Source organism: Anomaloglossus baeobatrachus, chromosome 1, assembly GCF_048569485.1.
Source record: "Anomaloglossus baeobatrachus isolate aAnoBae1 chromosome 1, aAnoBae1.hap1, whole genome shotgun sequence".
In the NCBI taxonomy this organism is placed as follows: domain Eukaryota; kingdom Metazoa; phylum Chordata; class Amphibia; order Anura; family Aromobatidae; genus Anomaloglossus; species Anomaloglossus baeobatrachus.
In genome coordinates this window covers 292,347,479-292,373,453 of record NC_134353.1, presented here as the reverse complement: position 1 = coordinate 292,373,453, position 25,975 = coordinate 292,347,479, and the positions used below count along the sequence as shown (strand labels likewise).

Genomic DNA, 25,975 nt, shown 5'->3' with positions numbered 1-25,975 from the left:
CGCCGCCGGAGCTCGGTGTTGCGGGCAGCACGTTGTGGTGATTACAGCGGCTGATGTGCAGGACCCGGCGGCGGAGCTGTGTACGGTATGTACGTCCGGTGGGCAGACACCTGCCCTGTGTTGTGCGGCCAGTGGAGGGCGCAGTTTGTGTAAGGAGCCTCCTGGGTGATGTACTCAGGGCTGTGTCCGGGTCCTGAGGGTGTCTAGTCTGCAGATGGGCAGGTTTCTCCTAAGGGCAGGTAGTCACAGAGCTGTGAGTGCGGAACAGTCTCTATTATTAAAGGGATGGGCCATTTTCAGGAAAGCCACTGACCAGATCCACCATTCTCCGTGCCACTTCCATCATGTAGGTATCCTCTAATGGGTGAAGAGAGGCCGTGGGTAGCAGTGTTTGGGGAGCGCATCAGCCGCATAATAGTTATCCACAGGGAGAGGATTGCCACTGGGGTGGGCCCGCTGCCGTAATGTGGTGGCAAGGCCTATGGTTGGCTTCTCCCGGGGCACAGCATGGGGTATGCTCCCAGTTGATGGAGGCTGAATCAAAGGCTTGTAACACTTTATAACTTAGTGGTCAGCGCACAGGCAGAAGCTGGGGGTGACAGGGTAAGTGCTGGTTCCCCGGCCCGACTTCGCCGCACTCGCTGCCGATGCCGCACTCGAACCCTTCCCTGCTCCCGCTGCCGATCCCCGCGCTCGAACCCCTCCCTGCGCTCGCTGCCGATCCCCGCGCTCGAACCCCTCCCTGCGCTCGCTGCCGATCCCCGCGCTCGAACCCCTCCCTGCGCTCGCTGCCGATCCCCGCGCTCGAACCCCTCCCTGCGCTCGCTGCCGATCCCCGCGCTCGAACCCCTCCCTGCGCTCGCTGCCGATCCCCGCGCTCGAACCCCTCCCTGCGCTCGCTGCCGATCCCCGCGCTCGAACCCCTCCCTGCGCTCGCTGCCGATCCCCGCGCTCGAACCCCTCCCTGCGCTCGCTGCCGATCCCCGCTCTCGAAACCCCCCGCGCTCGCTGATGATCCCCGCCCCGAACCCCCCCCCGCGCTCGCTGCCGATCCCCCACCCACGCTTGCTGCCGATCCCCGCCCCGAACCACCCCACGCTCGCGGCCGATTACCGCTTTCTGCTTTGCGCATGTCTACCGTTACCCTGACTTGTAGGGTTATCTTGTGTTTTGTGTGACTACAGGTATAAAGCACAAGACTTGCATGGAACGTTTCCCACCATATCACGATGGACACAGAGTCATCAGTCCTCTTGGAGAGCAATAAACCTACCATACTATCCACTAACAACGAGGGAAGCAAAAATGGCGATGGTCTCCCTGCAGACAGCACCAATCTAGAATCTGTGGATGGCCACAAAGGACCCGATGTCATGTCCAAGAGGCAAATGAAGAAACTAATGAAACAAAAGCAATGGGAAGACCAAAGAGAGCTCCGCAAGTATGTGCTCAGCTGATAGGGTATTACACTGCAGGATGGTATGGGATGTTAGTAAGAGCCAGACATGACGACTCTACATGCAGAGTCCTCCAGAGGCCACTGCTTGCTGGGCTGCTAGTTATCTGCTGGTAGTACCCATGATCCCCGCCAGCACAGGTTTAGAAGAAAATGGCTGCTTTCTTCCACAAATAGCGCCACTCCTGTCTCTTGGTTTGTGGTATTGCAGCTGATCAGCAGAACACTTTATGTTGGATTTAGTTGCAAGCATGGGCTATTACGTATCTGCTTTCTATTGTACAGGTCCTCACCATAGAGATGTGCTCTCCCATCTGCTGAGGTGCACCCTGTTTGGGGGTCTCCTATTCAAAGCTTAGTTGTTCATTAAAGGACACTGTAATTATGAGTCTGCTGTGTTCATGAGGAGAGCGCTGTACATCTGTCCTGGGCTTCCTCATACACAGTAATTGGCTGAGAGGGGTGAGGGACATAAATGTAGCACACGCATTACAAGTTGTCCATTGTATGCTTGAACGCTTTTGTGCACCCTATCCTACATGTACATTATAGTTGGGATGGGGGTTGGGTGGGTATGGAGCTAACTCAGGAGCTGTGCCCACTCCATACAGGTCAGATGCTAGCTGTAATACATAACCGGTATCAGCATCTGGTCATACCAGCAGCAATTGACGCTAGCCACTATATATGGTGCTCTATATACTGTGTGTGTGATAGATATATATATATATATATATATATATATATATAATGTGTGTGTGTGTGTATATATCTGTGTGTATAATATATTATATAAAATGTATGTGTGTGTGACCAAACAATTACTTGTTACGGTCCTCTATTGGGTCTAAAATATAAAGCAACAAAAGTATTAATAGTCACCCTTTTTCCAGTTTAAAATGAAAGAAAAAAAAATGTCCATAATCGGTACGGCAGCGCCCGTAATAGTTTGGAGTTTCAAAATCTAAAAATTATTTAAAGCGGACGATAAAAAAAACTAATAACTTCATATGTGGGTTTTTTTTTCAATCACCACATTTACACAAAAATGCAATAAAAAGTAGTCAACATGTCAGCCGAAATGGTATGAATGAAAACTACAGCTCTGAACGCAGGAATCGTGTTTTCACATAGTTATATTACCCCCCCCTCAAAAAAAATACAGGTCCCAGAAAATCCAAAACAAAAAATGTATATTTTATTATTTTCACAAACTGCAGAATTTATTTTTATTATTACTTAAGAAATCTGTATAATTTTGGTGTCGCCATGATCGTAGTCCTCTGAAGCAGTGGTGGAATTCTTTTTTTTCAATTTCACCCCATTTAGAATATTTTACATTTTTTTTCATTACATGGTATGGGGAAATGAATGGTGTCATTCAAAACCACAGCTTGTACTGCAAAATATAAGCCTTTGCAGTACAAGTTTTAGCTCTTCGATCACTTTTAGGAAATAAGCGAAAGTGCAAAAATAAAAAATCATCCAGTCCCAAAGGAAGCAAGTCCCTTCCATTAGTCAAACAGAATAGTATTTTTTTTCTTTTGTTATTTGTACCATTTGCATAGTAGGTGAGCAGATGTGTTGCTGAATCATGATTATCAGGTGACACAATCACAATAACAGTTCTGTGGTCAATTATTTTTATTTATATATATATATATATATATATATATATATATATATATATATATATATATATATATATATATATATATATATATATTTATTTATTTATTATTTTTAGTTTTACCTGTTGGAGTGGCGCTGTAAGGGTAACTCCCCTTCCCCTGTCTTACACTCATCTGCCGCCATCTTCATCTGTTTCTAACGTCACTGTTTGGTCTCCAGTGATTTGTGAGCTGCAGTATTTCATAGGGTGAGCTGGAGATCACAAATCCATACAAGTACAGTGCCTTGCGAAAGTATTTGGCCCCTTGAATTTTTTTAACCTTTTCCCACATTTCAGGCTTCAAACATAAAGATAAAAATTTTAATGTTATGGTGAATAATCAACAACAAGTGGGACACAATTGGGAAGGTGAACGAAATTTATTGCTTATTTTAAACTTTTATAAAAAACAATAATAAACTGACAATTGGGGTGTGCAATATTATTCATCCCCTTTCAGTTAATACTTTGTAGCGCCAGCTTTTGCTGCAATTACAGCTGTAAGTCGCTTGGGGTATGTGTCTATCAGTTTTGCACATCGAGAGACTGAAATTCTTGCCCATTCTTCCTTTGTAAACAAAACAGCTGAGTGAGGATGGATGGAGAGCGTTTGTGAACAGCAGTTTTCAGCTTTTTCCTCAGATTCTCGATTGGATTCAGGTCTGGACTTTGACTTGGGCATTCTAACACCTGGATACGTTTATTTGTGAACCATTTAATTGTAGATTTTGCTTTATGTTTGGGATCATTGTCTTGTTGAAAGAAAAATCTCTCTGTCCCAGTCTCAGGTCTTTTGCAGACTCCAACAGGTTTTCTTCAAGAATGGTCCGCCTGTATTTGGCTCCATCCATCTTCCCATCAATTTCAACCATCTTCCCTGTCCCTGCTGAAGAAAAGCAGGCCCAAACCATGATGCTGCCACCACCATGTTTGATAGTGGGGATGGTGTGTTCAGGGTGATGAGCTATGTTGCTTTTACGTAAAACATATTGTTTGGCATTGTGGCCAAAAAGTTTGATTTTGGTTTCATCTGACCAGAGCACCTTCTTCCACGTTTGGTGTGTCTTTCAGGTGGCTTGTGGCAAACTTTAAACACAATTTTTATGGATATCTTTGAGAAATGGCTTTCTCCTTGCCACTTTACCATAAAGGACAGATTTGTGCAGTATACGACTGATTGTTGTCCTATGGACACACTCTCCCATCTCAGCTGTAAATCTCTGCAGTTCATCCAGAGTGATCATGGGCCTCTTGGCTGCATCTCTGATCAGTCTTCTCCTTGTTTGACATGACATTTTTGAGGGACGGCTGGGTCTTGGTAGATTTGCCGTGGTATGATACTCCTTCCATTTCAGTATGATCACTTGCACAGTGCTTCTTGGGATGTTTAAAGTTGTAGAAATCTTTTTGTAACTAAATCCAGTTTTAAACTTCTCCACAACAGTATCACGGACCTGCCTGTTGTGTTCCTTGGTCTTCATGATGCTATCTGTGCTTTAAAAAGAACACTAAGATTATCACAGAGCAGGTGCATTTATACAGAGACTTGATTACACACAGGTGGCTTATACTTATCATCATCAGGCATTTAGGACAACATTGGATCATTCAGAGATCCTCAATGAACTTCTGGAGTGAGTTTGCTGCACTGAAAGTAAAGGGGATGAATTATATTGCACTCCCCACTTTTCAGTTTATTATTTTTTACAAGTTTAAAATAAGCAATACATTTCGTTCCACTTCACAATTGTTTCCCACTTGTTGTTGATTCTTCACCATAACATTAAATTTGTTATCTTTATGTTTGAAGCCTGAAATGTGGGAAAAGGTTGAAAAATTCAAGGGAGCCGAATACTTTCGCAAGGCACTGTGTATGGGGGCCTTGTTCTTGCTCTCATAGTTTTACACTGAGACCTTGTGACATAACTTCTGACTTCCGGCCAGTTAGAAACTACGGGCACAAGATAGTGCCTCTGGATTGGAGCCGCATTAGTTAAAGGTGAAGTCCCCAGAAGGTGAGTATATAACTGGGAGGCAGGGAGCTTAGATTTAGTTTGTAAGAAAGAGAAGTTCACCACCCCCTTGCGATCACCTAGTATACACTTAGACTACCGCATATAGGAAAAGGGGTATACTCTATAGGGATCACCAAAACATCTATAATTTCAAAGTGAAAAAACTTTTATTCCATATATAGTACAAAAATCATGGTACAAAAAAGGGCTTATCGCCCTTGAGAAAGCCACCAGGAGTGGCGATACCCATGGGGCTTCCCCTCCTGCTTCCCCATTCTAGCCGCAGTAGATATTCTCCCTCCTCTTTTCACCTTTAAGATTGAGTCCTGCTGTCCACTGCTGCCTTATTTAGGCTACAGAGGCCAAACAGCTTCTAGGTCACCGGAGGTAGCTATACTACTGTCTATTCTTGATATTTAGTCTACAAATGTATATAGAAAATCTTAATATGCGTTTATGGTACCTAAACAATCTTTAGAGGTCACAAATTGTACTAGCGATAGCATATTCTGGAACTGCTGATGCATTAGTAGCTGTTCAGTAACACCACCTGTGTGCTTGAAACAAGCAGATGTACTTTTGACTTTATTGATAGGTGATGACAACATTTGTAGCTAGGTGGGTATAGACTATTTGTGCGGCTTGTTAACACCAGGGCTGTGGAGTCGGAGTCGGAGTCGTGGAGTCGGAGTCGGAGTCGGAGCTCATTTTGGTGGAGTCGGAGTCGGAGTCGGAGTCGGTATAAAATGCACCGACTCCGACTCCTAAAATATATAATAAATTGGGGACAGGAGTGCAATGCAGAATGTGCTGAATATTTTACTAAATAATAACATTTAGTATAATGCTTATATTTAAGTGAAAAATTTATTGTAGTACAATGTGAACATCAGACATTTAATTGTTTTTATGATACAATAATCAAGATAATTGGATAGAACATAAAATATTTATTGGAATACAACTTTAGAACACAAAAAACTAATAAATTGTAAATATGTTATATATATATATATATATATATATATATATATATATATATATATATATATATACACACATACAGTGTATATACACACACAAGATATATATGTAATCTACTGTATATTACATAGTGTATTACATATTTACAATTTATTACAGTTTTATGTGTTCTAAAGTTGTATTCCAATAAATATATTTTATGTTCTATCCAAATATCTTGATTATTGTATCATAAAAATTATTAAATGTCTGATGTTCACATACACATATTCATGTACTACAATAAATTTTTCACCTAACTATAAGCAATATATGTAGGAGTCGGAGTCGGAGCCGGAGTCGGAGTCGGTGCAAGAGAATTTGAGGAGTCGGAGTCGGAGTCGAAGGTTTGGCTTACCGACTCCACAGCCCTGGTTAACACGGTTTGGAAAACATACTGTTTGTGCCTGTTGTGTATAAATATTGATTCTTTGGGAAGACTTGATACACCCTATATTTAATCATAAGTATTCAAAGTATACACAACACATGGAGCAATAAACAAAACTTGTGGGTATTGAAATGATATAAATATTTAACTAACTTTGGTGAAGCATGTGAGGTTTGCGCCTTTTTAGGCTTTTTAAATGATTTTAGTAGTCTGTCCAGTTTTGTGTATGTGAAATGTGTTCTATCCACTGTTTTTTGTACCATGATTTTTGTACTAAATATGGAATAAAAGTTTTTTTCACTTTGAAATTATAGATATTTTGGTGATCCCTATAGAGTATACCATTTTTCCTTTTCTTATATGCGGGAGCTTAGATTTAGGGCGCAGTCACATGGCCGTATAAGGATCACATCGCAATGCTTGGACTGCCGGTGTCTCTCCTGACCCGAACATTGACAGCTACATAGAAATAGACGCTGATACGCCCAGGTCAGGAGAGTTGACGGCCAGTCCGAGCATTGCGATGCGATCCTCAGGCAAGTTATACGGCTCTGAAAAAAAAAGCTTTCGATTGTGAGTTTCATTTTTTTCTTTTTGTTTGCAGAGGGTTACACATATTGAAAAGAGAATGTAATGATGGGCCTAAATGGCATCTTTGGCCAATGCTTGCAGTGTGATGATGCTACTGTAATATGATGGGTGTGTTGGGGTCCTCGAGTTGCTGCTGCTCCAATAAGTCCAGCGAGTTGGAGTTCTTGCAGTATGAGTGACATTGTGACCACCCTCTCTTTCATCATTATGTGGAATAGCATAGTTAGGGTATGTGCGCACGTTGCTTTTTACCTGCTTTTCACCCTCTTTTTTGCTGCTTTTTCTTCTGCGCTGTTTAATGCCAAAATGGATGTGTTCTTCTATTCAAGCAAAGTCTATGGGAATTTGGGTTTCTTGTTCACACTATGTTGTTCAAAATGCTGCCTTTTTGTGGCAGAACTTTGGTCAAAAACTCAGCTTTGCAGTGCAAAACCCAAATGGCAAAAACAATTGACATGTTGCTTCTTTGAAAAGCTGAGTTTTTGACCAAAGTTCTGCCTCAAAAAGGCAGCATTTTGAACAACATAGTGTGAACAAGAAACCCAAATTCCCATAGACTTTGCTTGAATAGAAGAACACATCCATTTTGGCATTAAACAGCGCAGAAGAAAAAGCAACGTGCGCACATACCCTAATGCTGTAAAGTTGAAGTCTAGCCCCAGCCTTACTCGGGTTCATTTGTCGTTTGTTGTTTTTTGTACTCCCTTTCAGGCAGAAACGAAAAGAAAAAAGGCAGAAGAGAAAGCTGGTGCGCCAGGCCCAAGTGACCCAGAACGTAGAAGACCACCTCCACAAGAGAGTGCGCAGGGAGATCCTGCCCAGTAACGTGCGACTTGTAATAGATTGTAGCTTTGATGATTTAATGGCGTTGAGGGTAAATTTCTGCTGTTATGTGCTATGAGATTGTTTTTTTTTTTTTTTTTTTTTTTTATTTTTAATTTGTCTGATAAATTAGTGTTTTGGTTTTTTTTGTTTCTCATGTAGGATGTGAAAAAGTTAAACAAACAGATACGAAGGTGTTATGCAGAAAATCGCAGGGCAATTCATCCCGTTCAGGTAACTTCTAAGCAGGGGCGTACCACTGATGCCCCTGGGACCCAGGAGGTAAGGGGGGGACCATTTCTACCTCAAAGGCAGGTGGAACTGTGCCCTAGGCCTCTTTCACATGTCAGTGATTCTGGTACGTATGTGCTAGTTTTTGTACATACCAGAATCACAGACCTACGCAGACCCATTAAAATCAATAGGTCTCTCACGTCAGTGATTTTTCACTGACTGTGTCTTTGTGCTTCACTCGAAGACATGTCCATTTTATTTTGCATCACTGATGTCCAACGGACCACACTATGGTGTGATCCGTGAAACACGTACCAGGAAAACACGTATATTTAAAATAAAAAGCTTTTTATACTCGCCTTCTCCAGCGCTGCTGTCTTCAGCCTCTGCTGGCTGCTGCTTCCAACCCGGCTGCTTATTATCATGCTTACCCGGATGTAGCTGCAGCGGGGGTCAGCGGAGGCAGGATACACAGCAGAGCCGAAGAGTTCAGCACCACGGATAGCAGGAGCGGGGACAGGTGAGTATACGTCCACGTGCTATCACAGATGACGGACACTGATAGCACATGGATAACCCACGTGTGCCGTGAATCACAGCACATGAAGGGACAAATGCGTTTTTTACATGTCAGTGAAAAATGTCTGTTTTTCACTGACGTGTGAAACAGGCCTTACGATGAGCTTTTGGACTGAAAATGTATTGTATTGTTCTTGCACAGGGCCCTCTTCTGTCTGTGTTCTCCAGTTCTTCTAATCTTTACCTTGGTTACAGGCTCACACTGGGTCTCCTTTAGAGATTTTCCCATCTCATGAAGTCATAACATATTACTATCTGATGAAGTGATGCCATATTGCTAGGATATACCCTGACTTTATGATCAGTGGGTATCTGAACTCCTTGATTCTCATTGATCATGAGAATGAAGACCGAGCTGATATAGTGCAGTGTTCCCATCACTGTGTTTACCCCAAAGTGACCCCTGGTCCACACGGCAGTCCATCTACCTGAATGTGGGGGCCGGAATCACTGGCAGTCCCGCCATTGTATATAATGCTTGTTGAGCACTGTGCAGAGAGATTGGGGAGGCAAGAACAGAATAAAACGGTTTCTACCTGTCTCCTTCTTTTGGGTGTCTACTCTCTGACATTCTTTATAAAGCTGATGTTATGGAGCGCCATGTTTTACAGCACTGCACAAATAAGCAGCTTAGTAATGATATGTGGGGCAGTGGTAACTGAGTTAAAGTGGTTGGCCACCTCTGGGGACAATTATTTGTTTTTTTCTTAAATACATGTGTTTGAAGGTAAAAATCATTTTTTTTCAAGCTGGATTTTCATTAAAATTTTGGCTTTTACAGGCTCTTTATTTTGCTGCAGATTCAGCTTTGATGTGGTCAGTGGTCATGAATCCATTGAGAGGAGCTCAGAAAAAGAGATAAAAGTTACAGACTCTCCTGACATTCAATCGTAATTCGTTCACTGACAGATCTCAGTTAACTCATTCTGCTGCCAGCAATAGACAGTGCAAGACGGGGGGGTTTGGAAGGAAAATGTGCAAAATTTTTCTTTATCGGTATATTGTCCTCAAGGATGGACAAGCCCTTTAATATGCATAAAAAACAGAGTTACAGTGCTGGCCAAAAGTATTGGAACCCCTGTAATGTCAGATAATACTCAGTTTCTTCTTGAAAATGATTGCAATCACAAATTCTTTGCTATTATTATCTTCATTTATTTTGCTTGCAATGAAAAACACAAAAGAGAATGAAACAAAAATCAAATCATTGATCATTTCACACAAAACTCCAAAAATGGGCCAGACAAAAGTATTGGCACCCTTAGCCTAATACTTAGTTGCACAACCTTTAGCCAAAATAACTGCGAACAACCGCTTCCGGTAACCATCAATGAGTTTCTTACAATGCTCTGCTGGAATTTTAGACCATTCTTCTTTGGCAAACTGCTCCAGGTCCCTGAGATTTGAAGGGTGCCTTCTCCAAACTGCCATTTTGAGATCTCTCCACAGGTGTTCTATGGGATTCAGGTCTGGACTCATTGCTGGCCACTTTAGTAGTCTCCATTGCTTTCTCTCAAACCATTTTCTAGTGCTTTTTGAAGTGTGTTTTGGGTCATTGTCCTGCTGGAAGACCCAGCTTTCTCACACTAGGCCCTACATTATACTGCAAAATTTGTTGGTAGTCTTCAGACTTCATAATGCCATGCACACGGTCAAGCAGTCCAGTGCCAGAGGCAGCAAAGCAACCCCAAAACATCAGGGAACCTCCGCCATGTTTGACTGTAGGGACCGTGTTCTTTTCTTTGAATGCCTTTTTTTTTTCCTGTAAACTCTATGTTGATGGCTTTTCCCAAAAAACTCTACTTTTGTCTCATATGGCCAGAGAACATTCTTCCAAAATGTTTTAGGCTTTCTTAGGTAAGTTTTGGGAAACTCCAGCCTGGCTTTTTTATGTCTCGGGGTAAGAAGTGGGGTCTTCCTGGGTATCCTACCATACAATCCCTTTTCATTCAGACGCCGACGGATAGTACGGGTTGACACTGTTGTACCCTCGGACTGCAGGGCAGCTTGAAGTTGTTTGGATGTTAGTCGAGGTTCTTTATCCACCATCCGCACAATCTTGCGTTGAAATCTCTCGTCAATTTTTCTTTTCCTTCCACATCTAGGGAGGTTAGCCACAGTGCCATGGGCTTTAAACGTCTTGATGACACTGCGCACCGTAAACACAGGAACTTTCAGGTCTTTGGAGATGAACTTGTAGCCTTGAGATTGCTCATGCTTCCGCACAATTTGGATTCTCAAGTCCTCAGACAGTTCTTTGGTCTTCTTTCTTTTCCCCATGCTCAATGTGGTACACACAAGGACACAGGACAGAGGTTGAGTCAACTTTAATCCATGTCAACTGGCTGCAAGTGTGATTTAGTTATTGCCAACACCTGTTAGGTGCCACAGGTAAGTTACAGGTTCTGTTAATTACACAAATTAGAGAAGCATCACATGATGTTTCAAACAGTGCCAATACTTTTGTCCACCCCCTTTTTTATGTTTGGTGTAGAATTATATCCAATTTGGCTTTACGACAATTTTTTTTCTTTTTCTTCATTGAAGACAAATGAAATGAAGCTAATAATACCAAAGAATTTGTGACTGCAATCATTTTCAAGAAGAAACTGAGTATTATCTGACAGAATTGCAGGGGTACCAATACTTTTGACCAGCACTGTAAATGTACATTTCTACATGTGTATTTACCTCTCCGCACTTCATGCCCTTTGCGTTGTACAGATCTCACCAGTAGCAGTGACATTGTTTTACTTCTTTGCAGCTTTATCTAACAAGCCATGGTGGACAGCTGAAAAGTAACATGGAGGAATATGACAAGGGTTGGATCAATTGGAAGGTTAGTATACTAATGAGATTACAAAGGGTCTATCTAAGACACATGGGAATTATTTGCTGTGGATTTTCCCCAAGCGTTAACCTTTTCATTGCAAAATTTTACATCTCAGGCACAAAAACACATGCTGTAAAAATTACACTATTGACTGTCTCCGCAGTATGAGAATGAAACTGAATCTACAATCCTTCTATTGTAATACCAGAAAATCTTTATTTCTCGTTCGCTTCAATGTTTAGTCTGTCTTATTCATTGTGAGCGTGAGTGAGCAAAGTGTGAGCAAAAGTAAGTGTGAGTGGAATTGTTTGTATTTAGTTGTTTAATTACTTAACATTTGTTTAGTGCTATCCCCATTAGAAAATGTGCTCCACTATTGCTAATGCGATCCAGTGTACATCTTGTCTCATGTATGCAGTCCTTGAAAAGCCGTTCGAGGGTGCATACTGTTGTTCGAGATGTGCGCAAGTTGCACATTTGGAAGCCCAGATACTGGATCTAAATGAGCAGCTGGCAACTCTGAGATGCATTAGCAATATGGAAAGGAGTGTGCTGCTCACTGAGCAGCAGCTTGTTGGGTCAGATATGGGGGAGGATCGTAGTAAGGAGCGGCAGGACGGTGAGGTAGGTAGCTGGGTGACAGTTAGAAAGGGGGGTAAAGGGAAAAGTGCTAGGAAGGCTAGTCCTGAACTGACACACCCCAATAGGTTTGCAAACTTGGCAGATGAGGGGGATGTCATTACAGGGGTAGCATTGCTGCAGCAAGGCATGACCTCTGAACGCCAGAGGAGTGTCTGCTCCAGTAAGGGGGGGAATAGGAGTGCAGGGCAGGCAAGACAGGTACTGGTAGTGGGGGACTCAATTATTAGGGGGACAGATAGGGCAATCTGTCACAAAGACAGGGATCGCCGAACAGTGTGTTGTCTTCCTGGCGCTCGAGTTCAGCACATCGCTGATCGGGTTGACAGATTACTGGGAGGGGCTGGGGAGGACCCAGCGGTCATTGCACACATTGGCACAAATGACAAAGTTAGAGGTAGGTGGAAGGTCCTTAAAGATGATTTCAGGGAATTAGGTTGTAAGCTTAAAGCATGGACCTCAAAGGTGGTATTTTCGGAAATACTACCTGTGCCACGAGCCACACCAGAGAGGCAAAGGGAGATCAGGGAGGTTAACAGGTGGCTCAGGAATTGGTGTAGGAAAGAGGGTTTTGGGTTCCTGGAGAATTGGGCCGACTTTTCAGTTGGCTACAGATTCTATGCTAGGGATGGGCTGCATCTTAATGGGGAGGGTGCAGCTTTGCTGGGGCAGAAAATGGCTAGAAGGTTGGAGGAGTGTTTAAACTAGGAATGGGGGGCGAGGGTATTCACTTTATAGAAGGGGAATGTAGTGCAGATAGTGACCAGGGCACAAGTAATGAAATTGGGGGTGGTACGGGGGGGAAGGGTTAGGACAGTTAATACAGTAAGCAGGAATACAGGTACAGAGTCATACGTAACGTGCATGTACACTAATGCCCGAAGCCTCACAAATAAGGTGGAGGAATTAGAATTAATATAGTTGGAAGAAAATTATGATATAGTGGGGATATCAGAGACATGGCTGGATGAGAGCTATGACTGGGCTGTTAATTTACAGGGTTATAGCCTATTCAGGAATGACTGTACAAATAAGCGAGGGGGAGGTGTGTGTCTATATGTAAAATCATCCTTAAAACCCATCCTGCGTGACAACATATGTGAAGGTACTGAGAATGTAGAGTCCCTATGGGTGGAGATAAGGGGGGGGAGAATGAATAATATAATACTGATAGGGGTGTGTTATAAGACGCCGAATATTATGGAAGAGGTAGAGAATCTCCTCATAAAGCAAATTGATAAAGCAGCGAGTCTCGGAGAGGTAATTATTATGGGGGACTTTAACTATCCTGATATAAATTGGGGAACAGAAACTTGCAGTTCCAGCAAAGGAAATAGATTTTTGATAACAATGAAAGATAATTACCTTTCACAAATGGTACAGGACCCCACAAGAGGGGGAGCACTACTAGACCTTGTACTAACCAATAGGCCAGACCGCATATCAAATATACAAGTTGGGGGTTACTTGGGGAATAGTGATCACAAAATAATAAGTTTTCATGTATTCTTTAGTAAGATGTCTAGTAGAGGGGCTACAAGGACACTAAACTTCAGGAAAGCAAATTTTAAACAGTTGAGAGATGATCTTAGTGCAATAAACTGGGATGATGTACTAAATAATAAAAGTGCACAAAGCAAATAAGAGACTTTTATGAGCATCCTGAATAGGGCTTGTGCAGAAAATATACCCTATGGGAACAAACATGCTAGAAATAGGAGGAAACCCCTATGGCTAAATAGAGCTGTAAGGGAAGCAATAAAAGAAAAACAGAAAGCCTTAAAAGAATTAAAGAGGGTAGGTAGTGATGAGGCATTATATAATTATAGAAAATTAAATAAAATATGTAAAAAGCAAATTAAGTTAGCTAAGTTTGAGACAGAGAGACTCATTGCGAGAGAAAGTAAAAATAATCCTAAAATATTCTTTAACTACATAAACAGTAAAAAACCGAAAAGCGATAGTGTTGGCCCCCTTAAAAATAGTCTTGGTGGAAGGGGATGAGGGTAAAGCCAACCTGCTGAATTTTTTTCTACGGTTTTTATACAAGAAAATGCCATGGCAGATGACATGACCAGTGATACCATAAATTCACCCTTGAATATTACCTGCTTAACCCAGCAGGAAGTACGCCGCCGCCTCGAAATCACTAAGGTTGACAAATCTCCGGGCCCGGATGGCATACACCCCAGAGTACTACAGGAATGGAGTTCTGTGATAGACCATTATTTTTAATCTTCTCAGATTCCTTAATAACAGGGTCGGTACCGCAGGACTGGCGCATAGCAAATGTGGTGCCAATATTCAAAAAGGGGACAAAAACTGAGCCGGGAAATTATAGGCCGGTAAGTTTAACCTCTACGGTTGGTAAAATCCTTGAGGGTTTCGTGAGAGATGCTATACTGGAGTATCTCAAGAAAAATAACTTTATGACAGAGTATCAACATGGGTTTATGAGGGATCGATCCTGTCAAACTAATTTGATCAGCTTCTATGAAGAGGTAAGTTCAAGCCTGGACCAGGGAAATGCAGTGGATGTTGTGTATATGGACTTCTCAAAAGCTTTTGATACGGTGCCACACAAAAGGTTGGTACATAAAATGAGAATAATGGAGATAGGGGAAAATATGTGTAACTGGGTTAAACACTGGCTCAGTGATAGGAAACAAAGGGTGGTTATTAATGGTACGTACTCGGACTGGGTCTCAGTTCATAGTGGGGTACCACAGGGGTCAGTATTGGGCCCGCTTCTTTTCAACATTTTTATAAATGACCTTGTTGGGGGCATGCGGAGTAGAATTTCAATATTTGCGGATGATACCAAAGTCTGCAGGGTAATCAATACAGAGGAGGATAATTTTATATTACAGGGAGATTTATGTAAATTGGAGGATTGGGCTGAGAAGTGGCAAATGAAGTTTAATGTAGATAAATGTAAGGTCATGCACTTGGGTAGAGGAAATAACATTTATGATTATGTACTTAATTGTAGAACACTGGGTAAAACAGACACAGAAAAAGACTTGGGTGTATGGGTGGATGGTAAACTTCACTTTAGTGGACAGTGTCAGGCAACTGCTGCCAGGGCTAAGAAAATAATGGGATGTGTTAAAAGAGGTATAAGTGTTCATGAAAAAAATATAGTTCTACCCCTGTACAAGTCACTAGTGCGACCGCACTTAGAATACTGTGTACAATTCTGGTCACCGATATATAAGAAGGACATAGCTGAACTGGAGAGGGTGCAGAGAAGAGCCACGAAGATTATTAGAGGAATGGGTGGGCTGCAATACCAAGACAGGTTATTAAACTTGGGGTTATTTAGTTTGGAAAAACGAAGGCTTAGGGGGGATCTAATCACAATGTATAAATATGAGGGGACAGTACAGAGACCTTTCCAAAGATCTTTTTACACCTAGGCCTGCGACTGGAACACGGGGGCATCCGCTACGTCTTGAGGAAAGAAGGTTTAATCATAACCACAGACGAGGATTCTTTACTGTACGAGCAGTGAGACTATGGAACTCTGCCGCATGATGTTGTAATGAGTGATTCACTACTAACATTTAAGCAGAGCCTGGATGCCTTTCTTGAAAAATTTAATATTACCAGTTATGTATATTAGATTTTATGACAGGGTGTTGATCCAGGGAACTAGTCTGATTGCCGGATGTGGAGTCAGGAAGGAAATTTTTTCCCCATTACAACTTGTTTGCCACATTGGGGTTTTTTTGCCTTCCTCTGGATCAACATGTTAGGCTACGGGTTGAACTAGATGGACTTAGAGTCTCCCTTCAACCTTAAAAACTATGATACTATGATGAATGGGGGGACACAAAACCATGGGATAGTCTGCTGCCACCTGGCGGCTGACACTGGTATTACATAGAATAAAGAAATGGCTCCTGCCAGCCACCGGCCGCCTCACTATTTTCAAGTGTCATTTGGAGGAAAGGTCTGTATCAGACCTCTGGTTGATCCTAGATTTTAAAGGGAACCTGTCAGCAGAAGTTTTGCTTTAAACCTAAAAGTTTCCCCTTCTGCCGCTCCTGGGCTGCATTCTAGCAAGGTTCCTATAGTTTTTGTGCCTTCTTTTAGACCAAATTAAATACTTTATAAAGTTGTACCTTTTGGTATGCAAATTTTCTAAATTATCCATGGGGGCGGGCTGTCTGGTGTCCGTTACTGTCCCTCCTGCCGATTTACGCTGTCCCCCAACGCTCCATTTCATACCTCCAGGACGCCGCCCGGTGCGCCCCAGGTCCCGCGCATGCGCCGTGCGATTGTAATGGGACTGTGCACTGTGTCATCTGGCCAGCACTTTCGCAGAACGCTGGAGGCAGAGGGGAAAGGGCGGGCACTTGCTGATGACAATCACAGCGCCGCCCATAATCTCGTGCCTGCGCAACACGTCACCAGTGGTCACACAGTGCACAGTCCCGGGACCACAGGCGCACTCGGCGGCATCCTGAAGTATGAAATGGAGCGTTGGGGGACGGCGTAAATCGGCAGGAGGGACAGTAACAGACACCAGACAGCCCGCCCCCGTGGATAATTTAGAAGATTTGCATACCAAAAGGTACAACTTTATAAAGTATTTAATTTGGTCTAAAAGGGGGCACAAAACCTATAGGAACCTTGCTAGAATGCAGCCCAGGAGCTGCAGAAGGGGAAACTTTTAGGTTTAAAGCAAAACTTCTGCTGACAGGTTCCCTTTAACATTTGTTTTCTTTTTCAGATAATTAGGTTCATGGGTAACTATGACTAGGCGGACCCGGGCTGTAAAGGTCCGGATCTGCGCGGTTTCAAAGATGCCTGGGTGCCGGGCCTGGGATTCTGGGTATATGATCCGGATTCGGCACTCGACAAATTAAAAAATAAAAATAAAGGCAAAATAAAGAAAACAAGAATGAAGCAAGCGCTTCCTACTTACCAAGGCACCATTTCATGGCAGCACACTGTTTCCAGGTCGCGCATTCACTTCCTGTGCGGCACATTATCTTATTGCATACACACGGCTTTCCCCACCCACCAGACGTCCTGTTGTCTGTGATTTGTTGCAGTCAGACACGTCCCCAGCCTGTGTGACTGCAATCACTGACAGACGCTGTATGCGGGTCAGTACAGAGGTATAACGAAATAAAACAATTAGAGCAGGGTCCCCCGGTATTCTGATACCCAGCACAGATAAAGCCCATGGCTACAGGCTGCAGCTCCAGCCCTGCGCTTATCTTGGCTCTGTATCAAAAGAAGAGGAACCACATGCAGCTTTTTCAATTATTTAAAAAAATAATTAAACAATGTGTGGTCCCCCCAATTTTCATACCCAACTGTGACAAAGCCAGCTGCGGGCTGGTATTCTCAGACTGGGGTGACTCAGCATAATAATATTATCCTTCAGCCGCCCGGAATTGTTGCATCCATTGGATGGAACAAGCCTGGCGCTTTAACGGGTCTTCCTGATTGCCCTGATGCAGTGGCAATCGGGGTAATAAGGGGTTAATAACAGCACACAGCTGCTACTAAACCCCAGATTGGTGATGGCAGCATCTATGACACGCCATCCCTAATCTGTAAGTGAAAGTAAATAAACACAAACACCGAAAAAATCCATTATGTGGATTAAAAGGCTCCCTCTTTCACCACTTTAACTCCCCGAAACACACCTGCAGGTCCGAAGTAATCCACATGAGGTCCCACGTCAATTCAGCTCTGCTACATCACTTTTGTGACCTCTTAGGGTATTGTGAATCCGGTTATTGCACGTTTATCACTTTATCGTTGAGCAAGGCACTTTATTCTCTTTTTTTGCAGGGGTTTACAGGGTAAGTGTAGGGACATTCGTCGTTGACTGGGGGCGCAATATCGTGCATTTAGGGTACCAACGTCCAATGCCAGGTAGAGCACAGGAGGGAATGTGCATTGTAGAGAATTGCTTCCTTCCTCCCTTCTGTGCACCGGATTAATACTATACTTGTAAATTGTAGTTTTTGATGATTTTAATGTATTTAATAAAATTGACATTTTAAGTTAGGGTTCTTTTTGTTTTTTGAAATTTACTACCTGATAGCTAGCATTTTTGGCAGCAGACTATCCCTTGGTTCTGTGTCCCCCAATGAAGACTAACAAGAAGCAGATTTTATGGTGAGTGCAAAAAATCCCCATACAGTGCCTTGCGAAAGTATTCGGCCCCCTTGAATTATTCAACCTTTTCCCACATTTCAGGCTTCAAACATGAACATAAAAATTTTAATGTTATGGTGAAGAATCAACAAGTGGGACACAATTGTGAAGTTGAACGAAATGTATTGCTTATTTTAAACTTTTTTTTTAAAAAAAAATAAATAACTGAAAAGTGGGGCGTGCAATATTATTAGTTCCCTTTACTTTCAGTGCAGCAAACTCACTCCAGAAGTTCATTGAGGATCTCTGAATGATCCAATGTTGTCCTAAATGACTGATGATGATAAATATAATCCACCTGTGTGTAATAAAGTCTCCGTATAAATGTACTTGCTCTGTGATAGTGCTTTAAACAGAACACTGAGACTGAGAGCATCATGAAGTCCAAGGAACACAACAGGCAGGTCCGCGATACTGTTGTGGAGAAGTTGAAAGACGGATTTGGTTTCAAAAAGATTTCCAAAACTTTAAACATCCCAAGGAGCACCGTGCAAGCGATCATATTGAAATGGAGAGAGTATCATACCACTTATATCTACCAAGACCCGGCCGTCCATCCAAACTTTCATCTCAAACAAGAAGACTGATCAGAGATGCAGCCAAGAGGCCTATCACTCTGGATGAACTGCAGAGATCTACAGCTGAGGTGGGAGAGTCTGTCCATAGGACAACAATCAGTCGTACACTGCACAAATCTGGCCTTTATGGAAGAGTGGCAAGAAGAAAGCCATTTCTCAAAGATATGCATAAAAAGTGTTGTTTAAAGTTTACCACAAGCCACATGGGAGACACACCAAACATGTGGAAGAAGGTGCTCTGGTCAGATGAAACCAAAATCGAATTTTTTGGGCACAATGCCAAATGCTATGTTTGGCGTAAAAGCAACACAGCTCATCACCATACCCACTGTCAAACATAGTGGGGGGCAGCATCATGGTTTGGGCCTGCTTTTCTTCAGGGACAGGGAAGATGGATGGAGCCAAATACAGGACTAGTCTTGAAGAAAACCTGTTGGAGTCTGCAAAAGACTTGAGACTAGGATGGAGATTTGTCTTCATACAAGACAATGATCCCAAACATAAAGCAAAATCTACAATGGAATGGTTCACAAATAAACGTATCCAGGTGTTAGAATGGCCAAGTCAAAGTCCAGACCTGAATCCAATCGAGAATCTGTGGAAAGAGCTGAAAACTGCTGTTCACAAACGCTCTCCATCCAACCTCACTCAGCTCGAGCTATTTAAAAAGAATGGGCAAGAAATTCAGTCTCTCGATGTGCAAAACTGATAGACACATACCCCAAGCGACTGCAGCTGTAATCGCTGCAAAAGGTGGCGCTACAAAGTATTAACTTAAAAGGGACGAATAATATTACATGCCCCGATTTTCAGTTATTTATTTTTTTAAAAAGTTTAAAATAAGCAATACATTTCATTCAACTTCACAATTGTGTCCCACTTGTTGTTGATTCTTCACTATAACATTAAAATATTTATCTTTGTTTGAAGAATGAAATGTGGGAAAAGGTTGAAAATCAAGGTAGTCGAATACTTTTGCAAGGCTCTGTATTTGTCCATGTGCTCATTCCCTTAGGTGGCAGTCGGTATTTGTTGCTAATCTAGGCTGGGATAGTGAGCAGTAAGAGTATCTGTGGTAGCCAGCCACCTGTCCGATATCTGGTAAAATGCTACCTCTTTTTATTTGTCTTTCCATTTTTTTTCTGAAGTGGAGTTTAACCTTATCTGGTAACATAATACATCTACAGGTCCAGACTGCTAGTAGCCAAAACAATACAAAAATATTGCATTTTTTGCTTGAAAAGGATAATGAAATAATAAACTGGACACAACGAAACCAAAGTGTAAAAGGCCCCAAATTCATTATAAACAACTGTATGTGCCTCTTATGTAGTACATCTTTCAACTGCCGTGCAACAGTCATGGAGGGAAATACATATTTGTCGTAATTTACCCCATTTTTCTGGAATTAATTATGATTAAGGGTAAGGTGTTGGGCTTTTTTGTATTAATAATAGTGATTATGGAATCTATTATTATTAACCCAAAATTAAACTCATAGAATTATTTAAAAACTAAATAAACAGTGTTTAATAAAGCTAGGGGGCTGTCATCTTGGATTTGCTGTAACGATAGTTACTCACCTCAAATACGGCAGTGCCCTTGGCATAGAGGACTGTTGTCGGGCTGTGACTCTATACTTAACACAGACAGATTCTGCTGTTAACTGGAGACTCCCCCTTGGGCTGTCCAGATCAGAGCAGAGGGAGGAGATCACAGCCATCTCTGTGGAGCTCAGCGTATGCTGTGTGCTGCACTTTCCCCCGGTCATTCGCTCTGGCTGGGGTGAGTACCAGCGCCAGGCAGCGATGATTGCACCGTAACTGATCCTGGCTGCTCCCCACTCCGTCACTCACGCCTCACTCCATCGCTTACTACCACCTCCCCCCCCCCCCGACCCCACTCTGTTGCTCACCATCACCTCCCCCCATTCCGTCTCCTACCACCCCCCACTCCGTTGCTCACGACCCCCGCTCACTCTCCACTCCATCGCTCCCTCTCCCTCCCCCACGTGTGCTCACCTCGGGCCTCCGCTCCTCGCTGCTATGTACTGTGATCGCTGACAGAACAGGCTGCCTGAGGCACAGGTCTGAAGAGAGTGCATGCGGCTGGAAGCGGTGATCGCGGCGTGACCTCTGTAGTGCAGTGCCGCTCAGACTGCATGTCACCTGGACCTCCGATCCCGGCCGGCAGGACAGTATATGGGGGCACTGGATACAGTGGAGCACTATGCAGCTTTAAACACATTAGGATCACTTTGCGGTCACCAGCAAAATGCCTCCACACTGTGATCCTAACTTCATTCTCTCTTAGGCTATGTGCGCACGTGTGCGCTCTGCACCGCACCTAAAAGGTGCGCTTCAGAGCGCAGCTGGAAAGCTCCGTTCTGAAGCGCATGGTGCCGGCAGAGAACGTGCGCTCTGCATGCTGCCTCCCCTATAGACAGCATGCAAACCACACGGAAGAAGTGACATGTCACTTCTTAGAACGCAGCGATTCGGGCAGCAGCCGAATCGCTGCGTTCTAATATGCCACGTGCGCACGGCCCCTGCACAATCTCCATAGACTGTGCAGGGGACGCAGGACGCATGCAATTACGCTGCGCTGCAGATCGCAGCGTAACTGCATGTAATACGCACACGTGCGCACATAGCCTTATCCTTTTGGAAACACCCAGAACGGGAGGGGGGGGGTGACATCACACACAGGAGAGCAGATTCCACTCACTTTTATTGCAATGTGAGCTTGTTCTACAGTAGGATTTCAGTACCTGCTCCCCCTAGTGTTTGAATGTAAAATATCAAACTATTAATTTTTTTTTTTATATATTTTGCTCAATTAAAAACAAACAAATACTATTTAAACATGAATACTTTACATTTTTCAGTTATTGAAAACATTTTTTTTTAAGACACCATCTCTTTAATTTTTTGGGGACCTACTCAACCACCCAAATTTCCATTAATATGCTTGGCTTACCCTCCTTGTGGAGTATGTCAGTGGCTGCCTTCTGGAGATCTGTCAAGTCAGAAATCTTCCCCATGATTGTGTAGCCTACTGAACTAGACTAAGGGACCATTTTAAACGGTTAGGAAGTCTTTGTAGGTGTTTTATGGTAATTATTCTAATTTTCTGAGATAATGACTTTTGGGTTTTCATTGTAAGCCATAATCATCACCATTAACAGAAATAAACACTTGAAATAGATCTCTGTGTAATGACTCTATATACTATATGTTTCCCTTTTTGCATTGAATTACTGAAATAAATTAACTTTTTGATATTGTAATTTATTGAGATGCACCTGTATATTGGCCTATAGGTGTAAATATGCTGTCCTTACATAGGGAAGCTAGTTAAACTGACAGATCCTTGTTAACTCCTTGAGGATTGTCTAGCTTCTTAAAACTGGCGGCTGCTCAGCATATACCCTCGAAGGGCCATTGAAGTGAGATTGTGTAGCTGCAGCAGCGGGGAGTGAGCTGTCAGAGAACTTTTACAGAAGACACACATGGTTTACTACCATCTCTGCTTTTCTGGTTGCTATGATTAAAGGGAACCAATCATCAGGATTTCCGTGTATAAGCTGCAGCCAGTGCAGTGCTGGCACTATCAGGCACAGTGTGTACATACCATCAGGGGGCAGCTCGGGTGTTTAGGCAGTGAAATACAACTTTATAAAGTTTGAAATTTCGTGCACTTTTTGATTGACGTGTGCACCTCTCTGTTAATGTCCGGGCGGGTTATGCAGGAGTTCCCCGCCCCCCCAACAGCCTGTTCCTCCCTCTCTCCTGATGTCCGGGCGGGTTATGCACGTGTTCCCCGCCCCCCCGCGCTGCCTGTTCCTCCCTCCCTCCCTCCCTCTGGCTGTATGTAAATATCTAATCTTCAGAAACATGGCGCCGGAGTGGGCCTCTGCGCATAGCGCTTATCTCCGGCGCCATGTTTCTGAAGCCCGCATTACAGCTTGGTGTCTGCAGACTGCAGAACAGCTGATCGGAGGACACGATCAGCTGTACCTATGATGACGTGCCGCCTCAGGACACCGGGCCAGGACAGCAGCCTGCCAGCGACATCGGGGGTCAGGTGAGGTAAGTTCACAATGGACTCACATGACCCCGTGACGGCAGTGCTGCGAGACCCGGTCACGGTAGTGATATCGCGTCCTCCGATCAGCTGTTCTGCAGTCTGCAGACACCAAGCTGTGTAATGCGGGCTTCAGAAACATGGCGCCGGAGATAAGCGCTATGCGCAGAGGCCCACTCCGGCGCCATGTTTCTGAAGATTAGATATTTACATACAGCCGGAGGGAGGGAGGAACAGGCAGCGCGTAGGGGCGGGGAACTCCTGCATAACCCGCCCGGACATTAACAGAGAGGTGCACACGTCAATCAAAAAGTGCACGAAATTTCAAACTTTATAAAGTTGGATTTCACTGACTAAACAGCCGAGCTGCACCCTGATGGTATGTACACACTGTGCATGATAGTGCCAGTACTGCACTGGCTGCAGCTTATACACGAAAATCCTGATGATTGGTTCCCTTTAAACATTGTTTCCTCCTGCCATACTGATCTTGTGATTGCCAGGTGCTAGGAGGGCGCAGAAGCTGCTGGAACTTATCGATCATCTCTGCAGTCTTGCCAAGAGTATTAATCTGCTCTCTACTTGGGTCTAGTATGCCAGCCCAGTATTTACCCCCAAAAGTCTTTTATGATTTTATGAGTGGAGGTGGAAAGGCACATGTGAAATAAATACAGAAATGAAGAAAACAAATTGATAAAACAAATTTGGAATAGAAAGAAAGCCGTTGCCAGCTTGAACTGTTTCTTGCTTTGCCTCATATATACAAGAAAGCAAACAAAGATATATCCAATGCATAAAAATAAATTACATAAAATGTTTTGTGTTCTTTAAAAAAAAAAAAGAGAACTACAAAGTGAAAAATAAACACCTTTCTCTTTTTCTTTACATTTTACAATAAAAAATCTGAATATAAAAATCAGCCACATGTAGCACAAAATAGTTATTTCAATTACTAAAAGAGAAAAGAGTGAATGGATCATAAAAAGACCCTGAATTGTGCTTAGTCATGTGTGGGGGAAATAACCCAGTCTTGAACTGGTTAAGTTGATGGTGCTTAATAAGGCTTTTTATTTTTTTTCCTTAGGATATCAATATTAAGTGTGAGCATTACAAAGATCTCATGAAGCCTGAAGACCTGGTGTATCTTACATCTGATTCCCCTGAAGTACTCCATGAGCTAGATGAAACCAAAGCTTACATCATTGGGGGCCTTGTAGATCATAACCATCATAAGGTACACCTATGGCATTAATAAAAGCTACCCATCTAATTTTTAGTTTTTATGGCAGCATATGTGATATCATTCAGCTTTATAGCTTGTTAGAGAGTAGATTTTCAGCTTCACAATCAATCCATGTAGTGTGTCATCAGAGGATCCGCCTCTGCTGTCATAGAAGAATTTCTTCTAGTAGTATCTAAGCGACGCTTTGTATCAATGATGTTCTAGACCTTAATTGAATAAGGAATATATGAATGGCACATGACAAGTTGCTATTCTCTATATGATGTGGAGATGTCATTTTTGCAGGGCCTCACTTATAAACAAGCATTAGAACTTGGGATCAGCCATGCTCAGCTTCCTCTGGGGAGTTTTGTGAAAATGAATAGCCGCAAAGTTCTAGCAGTGAACCATGGTGAGTCTTCTGTGTATACAGTACTGACTGTTTTGCTAATAAAACCTCAAGCTGCTGGTCTGGTATTTTGTGCATGTGTATCGTATTAGTCCGCAGCGTGTTATACAGATTATCCTCATTGTCCCTATTGGGACTCGCAATCTAAATTCCTTATTCGTGAGTCTTTGGACTGTGGGGAGAAAACAGAGAACCTAGAGGAAATCCACACAAACACGAGGGGAACATACAAACACCTTGCAGATGATGTCCTTGGTGGGATTTGAACCCATGACCCCAGCCCTGTGAAGCAGCAGTACCACCCACTTACCCACTTTGCTTGCATATAAATTTGGGCTACAAACATACGGTAGGAGAACCTATTTATTTCATAACTCTGGGACTCCCTGTATACCAGGGTCATAGTGGTCATGACATCAATATCTCATCCAACTATAGCTGCTAATCAAAGAAACAAACAAGTTCTTTTATCTCATAAAAAGCTTTTTCCATTTTCCGATTTTTCTTGCAGTGTTTGAGATAATACTGGCTTTCTTGGAGAAGAAAGACTGGAAGAAAGCCTTTTTCTCGGTTCTACCTCAGCGCAAGGGGGCAGTACCCATTGACGAGGCATCCGAAGCTCCAGCAGAAGTCTTATCTGCGCAAGAGGATGAGGAAGAATTAGACAGTGATTCTGACCTCGATGATATGACACAGACAGAATCCAAAAACAATGGAAATAACAATGACAGTTGACATCTTGAGAATTTGTACTTTATGCACATAATGTATATATGTATTTTTTCAAGGGAATTTTTTTTTTTGCAGTTCACAGTCAATCAAAAAACTGTTTCAAATAATTTCTTTTACAAAAAATATCTTTTAGGACCACTTTCCAAGGTCATTCGAAGAACACGCTGGCTTTATTTTTATTTAAGACTTGAATGGTTAATTAAAAGCATTTAATAAACATAATGTATAATTATTGAACACAATACTTCTGTCCCATCAGAAACATACTGGAAGAGTAAATATCTTCAATGGAAAGTTAGGCAATATACTGAAATTTTGTTTTTTTTTACATTTTAGTGATGAAATATAAATGCACTATTGGGGATCATGGAAGAGGAGAAACTAGGAAGAACTTTTGTCTCTAGTCATCTGTGTTAGCTCGTGTGTTAATGAGATTTCGCATTGCTTCCTAAGTCTCCCTTAGGCCTGTTTCACACGTCAGTGAAAAAAGGACATTTTTGTGTACTCCCC

The 25,975-nt window shown here is 42.7% G+C and overlaps 1 protein-coding gene across 3 annotated transcripts; it reads left to right on the top strand.

Annotated features, from left to right (window-relative positions):
- On the top strand, positions 1 to 25,754 carry TRMT10A (tRNA methyltransferase 10A). 3 transcript variants are annotated; one of them, XM_075350879.1, is made up of 8 exons: positions 1 to 85; positions 1,185 to 1,441; positions 7,860 to 8,022; positions 8,133 to 8,204; positions 11,548 to 11,622; positions 24,187 to 24,336; positions 24,631 to 24,736; positions 25,245 to 25,754. In XM_075350879.1, the coding sequence occupies exons 2-8, from the start codon at positions 1,230 to 1,232 to the stop codon at positions 25,466 to 25,468; spliced, it is 1,002 nt and encodes a 333-aa protein (XP_075206994.1). In that variant the 5' UTR covers positions 1 to 85; positions 1,185 to 1,229; the 3' UTR covers positions 25,469 to 25,754. The 3 variants fall into 3 exon arrangements, with proteins under 3 accessions (XP_075206994.1, XP_075207005.1, XP_075206998.1); XM_075350890.1 differs by lacking the exon at positions 8,133 to 8,204 and having other exon boundaries at positions 7,860 to 7,974; XM_075350883.1 differs by lacking the exon at positions 8,133 to 8,204.
- The last annotated feature ends 221 nt before the right edge of the window (positions 25,755 to 25,975 follow it).